The sequence below is a fragment of the Dendronephthya gigantea genome, unplaced genomic scaffold (assembly GCF_004324835.1).
Source record: "Dendronephthya gigantea isolate DGI-Jeju-01 unplaced genomic scaffold, DenGig_1.0 000038F, whole genome shotgun sequence".
Lineage (NCBI taxonomy): Eukaryota > Metazoa > Cnidaria > Anthozoa > Malacalcyonacea > Nephtheidae > Dendronephthya > Dendronephthya gigantea.
The window spans coordinates 751460-757500 of record NW_021163048.1 but is presented as its reverse complement, the minus strand read 5'-3'; the positions used below and the strand labels follow the sequence as shown (position 1 = coordinate 757500).

At 35.9% G+C, this 6041-nt stretch overlaps 1 protein-coding gene across 1 annotated transcript; it reads left to right on the top strand.

Moving 5' to 3' along the window:
• The first annotated feature begins 821 nt into the window (after positions 1 to 821).
• On the top strand, positions 822 to 4479 carry LOC114526389. Its single transcript, XM_028547978.1, has 7 exons — positions 822 to 1004; positions 1500 to 1735; positions 2321 to 2423; positions 2890 to 2934; positions 3025 to 3200; positions 3524 to 3860; positions 4082 to 4479. The coding sequence occupies exons 1-7, from the start codon at positions 860 to 862 to the stop codon at positions 4123 to 4125; spliced, it is 1086 nt and encodes a 361-aa protein (XP_028403779.1). The 5' UTR covers positions 822 to 859; the 3' UTR covers positions 4126 to 4479.
• Positions 4480 to 6041: the final 1562 nt, after the last annotated feature.

Below are 6041 nucleotides of genomic sequence, written 5' to 3'. Positions count from 1 at the left end.
ATGCGAACCGCGGCCGTATCGTGTAAACAGAGCCTTAATTGTTATTGTTATTGTTACTTGTTATGATTTACTTTCGAAAATTATTCTTTTTGTAGTCACTGAACACCATAGGGGGGGAACTAAATCATCAGGCTGTCCATGCTATTGTTTCATACACAACTGATTTTTCTCTATACGATTGATAATATAGGACGGGAACACGACGACGGCAGCTATCAATACAATGCGTCATTGAAAAGAAATGAATTATTAAATACCTGTAGGAGTTTTAGACGTGATCTACGTTCTGTTTACAACGACAAAACGTCGTTTATTACGTCCTATGTAGAACGTCTGCATTTCAGGACCCACTCGACCCAGTGAGCGCTACCTCGAATTAGGCTCTATAGAATAGTTCCTAAACGTAAACACATGTTTTCAACGTCTTATATCTCATTAAATTGGTAAAGTTGATAACATACAACAACGCTTTATCATAACATTTATGTAAAGCTAGGAGTATTCTAGCCACGTCGTCGTCGTGTTGCCGTCCTACATGCTTAAGGTCCTTATTATAAGATCGTTGTCGTTGAAAACATGAAAATAGCTACGTAATTTTAATGGCAATTTTTTCATATTGTTCAATAGAAACCATTATCACACGGAGTTTTAGCCAGTGGGGGTTCAGCTTTTAGTCAAAATGAATTATTATACAGCCATGCACAGGCGCAGACTGATTTTTTCTAACTTGGTCGTCAATTAAAAATCGAATCAGCCAATCAAAACAGAGTGCAATAATTATGTGGGAACAATCCATAAAAGGTTTGCAGGTGCCGCTCTCAGTGAGAAATTTATACCTGGTAATCATCATGCAGACGACATGAACGCGAACAAACGAGAAATGATGTCTGGAATCTTTTTTCAAGTGAAATCCATTTCACTCTTCAAGCTTTTTGTGATTATTATCGTATTTTTGGGTACTAATGCCAATACCAATGGAAATTTCTATCGGGAAATTACAACAAGTATGTATATATAGACGTGTCTTTGTCGCAATTTATATAAAAGCAAATCCTACTAATAACTATTACCGCCTGGAGGTCTTGACCGACATGATTAAAACGTCGAGAACTTGTATATTTGAATTCATCTCGGAATCATGTTTTTTATTAATATTTTTGTCTCAAAACGTTTCTATAGCCTGAATTTATCGGTGTTTTGTTACTTTTTCTTTGTTTTTATTAGTATTGAATTTATTTTTATTGCATGAATCGACTAAACTTATAATTACATACTATATTTGTATATAGCTATTAACATATAGACAAAGTTTAATTATATTATTGTGCATATACGTCCAATACAGATGATCATAATATCTATCCTTCGTTAGTTCGTTTCCCGGTAAAAGTAGATATCATTATAGTAAAAAAAATCCAAAATCATACCTATATGTATTATTTACTCTTCAATATTCTACCCTCAACTAAATATATATGTATTTCGTTCTTTTAATATAGATTTCTACCCACAGAACAAGGGGACTATTTCAAACCACACGGTTGAATCAGATATTGAGTGCGCATTATTTTGCAGTCGCTTGGATGACTGTTTTGGATTCGGTTTCAGATCTGAAATTATGAAAAAAGAGGAGATAATGAACTGTCAGTTGGTTAAATGCTATGAGGCCGTCAATATTCATGGGATCCATTATAGTGGATCAGCTTTATGGACATTTTTTCAAACAATTACCTTAGTAAGTTTCAACCTTGTGAAGGCTGCATGTTTTCCATAACAATTAAGCACGCCATCGCGTGTAGGCGTTAACAAATTTTCAACTGAAGGTTGTCACCCGAACCCTTCCCGAGAAGCAGGTGATATGCAAAACAGTCTTTATTTATAAACAAGGCATTTTTGAGTAGTTCAATTTCTCCAAGGTTAACACTTTTGAGTAGTTCAATTTCTCCAAGGTTAATTACGACTGCACCTGCATGCTGACAGTCGGCGTTTGGTTTTATTTTTTTTCTGTGTACTGTTCAAAGTGACTTGTGGCTTGTGCGTTTTATTCGTCAGCGATCACCGACAGTTAGCCATGGACAAATGAAGCCATGATTGCAATATATGAGAACAAAGCTCTAAGTTGGCTCTCACAAATAAAACAATGACCAATAAGATTAGAGTCATTGGTTTCAATACTATTTGCATGTCTACGGCTTAATTTATACGCCGGCTGCAGAAATTGTCATTATTCTAAAATAGCGAACTCGTTAAACATTTAACTGACGAAGGAAAAAATGATAAATGATGAAATTAAAAACATATACCATATTTATTGTTGTAGTATGGGTCAAAAGAAAATCCTGGACGATCTTGTGAAGATATTTTGATGAAAAGATGCAGAGACGATATTAGTGATGGGGTGTACTGGATAACTGTGGGAACAAGTATAAGAATTATTTATATCATTCGTCTTCAGTACTAATACTAGTATTTTGGTATTCATTGACTGTGAAACAACTAAATTATAATAACTCGAAATTTACATAGCGGGACTGGCTGGCTACGCCATTGTTCATCTACCCTCTTTCGCACATCCACAGTTATTATTATTATTATTTAAAAATTATTAAATAGTAAAAGGTTTGGAGTCAGCTGAGATATTTCAGCTCCTCCATATTGCATTTCTTTGTTTTTCCTTTTGTTTTTCTTATGCTTGTGCTTCCCTCGTGTGAACCAGGCTTAAAACTTCAATCTGTGCTGCCTCGAATTTAACATCAACTTGCAATTGTTTTCATCCATCGTCGAAAAAGTTGTAACAAGTTTAGGTCTCGTATCCCACTTCAGGTCCGAAATGAGCATGAAGATGCACAGTTTATTTACCCCCTAATCACTTCTGTATGCTTCCTTTAGATATCGATCAACCATTTCCAGTTTATTGCGATATGGAAAACGGTGGTAAGTGTACTTAATTGTTTAATAAGTGTCCTTCGACCAATTGTATTGAGAATCATGCAAGCATTCTACCAAATATGCATACACTTGTAGGTTGGACTCTTGTGTTCAAAACGATTGCTGGAGAATCAGAAGTGATCGGGAATATTTGGAAAGATTCTCTTACATATGAAGAGTCTTCACTTGAAGCCCTCAATAAAAGAAATTCCTTTAAAAAATATTACAAAAACAGAATTTTGCAAAATTGGACGATGTTTAATCCTATCGAGGTATGTTTTCAGCAGCACGAGCTATATGGGAGCTTCGATTTGTTTTTTGCAACTTGCAGCAATAGAAAACAAATTACTTTTATCTGCTTGATCTTCGTTAATTTTTTGTTTTGTTCAGTTTGTTTACAGCCGGCACTAATAAAACCAGCACTTTTTCTCACCAACTTATATAATCCAGTTTCCATTCTGTCTCTCTTACATCCCTTTTTGTTTTTTGTCTGTTTTTTTTAATTCATTAAATGTATGTACCTCTCGCAACGAAGATATCAGACATGCAGAGCCTAGCTATTTTTCAAGTATTCAATTATCGTGATTTTTAATAGGTTCGTATGGTACTCTATAGCCAAACTAAAGAACAAGTCGTATTGAAATTTAATGCCAGTGGCACAAGCAAGATGGACTGGTTCCGTGTTCACCGCCTACAACACTCTCCATGGCAAGATGTTCTTTCAACTACCAAGGACTACTTCAGCATAAATGCGTTTTGTTCTCAAGGACGTTGTCGATCGTTTTACATTAACAGAAATCATGGTGGTTGCGAAAATGATGCAGGCTGGCTTATGATTGGTGGTTTAACAGGCTGTGGTTGGGAAAACAGATTTCCAGAAAACTGTTTTCTCTATAGTAACAGTGGAACCTATGCGAACTGGAACCATTATGGTAAAGTCGGAAATTTAACTTTATGAATTGATAAGTTACCCAACATGGCACTTTCAGTCACATGCAACTGTAGCTGCATTCCCTCGTGGCTCGTATGACGGCAATAAGTGTAACTGTGTAATGCATACATATCATTGCATATTATGTCACGGTCTTTGTATTTGCATTTGATTCTCGTTTCTACAGATGTGTCATATACCATCATTTTTATTTTCATTCAGATAAAATTGGTACAGCTGAAGTGTTTGCTGTTTACCTTCGATGAAAATAGTCACTCACAGAATATTATCACCGCACATCAGTGATGCTTGGAAACAGTGCTGTAGAACTAAATTTACCAGAGGAGAGGGGGGTTCTCTTGACGAGGGTGGAGCCGTGGTGACGTCATTCTGTGTCAGACGCACTTTTTTTGACATTTTTACAATACAGTGCACTTATATGGAAATACTTTTTCCAAAAATATATATGTAAATATAAAACACTAGTTGGCTGGCTGCGCCTGCGATAATCACAGCAACTCCCCAAGACTCGCACTGAAAGTACTTAGTGTAAATTTCAACCTAGCTAAGATGAACATAGGAGAGTAAAAAGATATCGATTTTTAAGAATGTCATTTTGATTCTATTTAACCCTAAAGTAAATAATAAATAATCAAATAATGAATAGTCAAATTTCATTATATATAATAAATATAATAAATAGTCATAACTGCATGATAAATTATTGGATATTGCTATTGGAAATTGCGTACCAAAATCAGGTTTCAAAACAAGTTAACCAATTTCATAGCCATAATTCGAATGCCCTAGATCTAAAAATATTTCCGCTTCATATTTGCTAATGTCGTCTTATCTCTAGAAAACGGAGCCGAGGCGTAGCTCTAGGGGATGTGATGTTCTAATGCTATTTAATTTTAGGTAAATTTCATGGTAAAAATCTGCTACTCCTGAATCATCTAAAGTTTGTCAAACACGAATATTTCCTACGACCTGCTAACGTTTTCTTAGCATTTCGAATACTCTTAACAAACATCCCACAAAATTATAAATGCATTGCAGATGAAAGGAAAATTACATATAGTTCGTGATATTCGCTGCAAAACCGATTTACAACTTGGGGTTTACCAATGTAAGATTTCAACTGTAAACACAGAAACTTTGACATCTTGACAGTGTAATCAGGCCAAAAGGATGAAAAAAAAAACAGGATGACGCGCTTGCATGAAAAACAAAGAGAGTCAAAAAACACCTCTTGCAAGGCAAAAGTATATAAATAACTATTGGGAACTTCTAACGTTCATGGAAAGGCAACTAATGTCTGTTTTTATTACAATCAAATCCTTGTATAATTTAAATATTAATTCCTGTATATAGCGTATCTTAATCCCCAATAACCATTCGAGTCAGTCAAGTGCTTAACTAAAGGCTAATTTCCACTCCGGAAAACGAGCAGTGGATCAGATCGGATCGGAACGAAAGATAATCCGCGCGTGCGCCGTCTGTTGAAATTTTTGGCTTATATTGATCCGAAAGCATCCGAGACCGGATAAAAAAAAGTTCAAATGGTTTTAACTTTTTTGATCCGATCCGAAATCACTTTATGGGTCGGACCAGCTCGGAAAAAAATCCGATCCGCTGCTCGTTTTCCGGAGTGGAAATTAGCCTTAACGGCGTATTCAATAACCCGAATGTTTCATATTGATGCGTTCTGCATATAGTAACTTCTCGGCAACATGTCGGTTATACTGTAGCCCTCCCGAAAATACGTATCGCGGAAGTCAATTTAAGTATTTGCATACTCAAATTTCAGCTTTTAGGTTTATAAAATTTCACAACATACCGGATGCCATGTTTGTGAGTAAGTTCGTAGATTGGTAGGGCTGGATTACCTGTTATATTTGACAGGTTGGTCATGCCAGTAAATTACTGACAATGGCCCGATTTACACTAGAGACAGATCATCCGTCTAGACGAACTTGCATGGCAAGCGAAAGTTAGTTCTTGTGGTTCGTCTGTGTGCAAACACATGGATCTTCCGTCAACACGAATTATATATGCATGCTATATAGCTTATACCTATATTGTTATATGAGCAGAACCAATGCGCGGGTCCGTCTTTAGTGTAACCCTCTTTCAGCACTTAAAATCATTTGTATTCAAATGAATTCGTTATGCATGGATG

Coding starts and splice junctions, on each gene's coding strand:
- LOC114526389 (XM_028547978.1), top strand. CDS start 860: ATGAACGCGAACAAACGAGAAATGATGTCTGGAATCTTTTTTCAAGTG. Junction 2,424..2,889: donor CTGGATAACTGTGGGAACAA/GTATAAGAATTA, acceptor TGCTTCCTTTAG/ATATCGATCAACCATTTCCA. Junction 2,935..3,024: donor TTGCGATATGGAAAACGGTG/GTAAGTGTACTT, acceptor ATACACTTGTAG/GTTGGACTCTTGTGTTCAAA.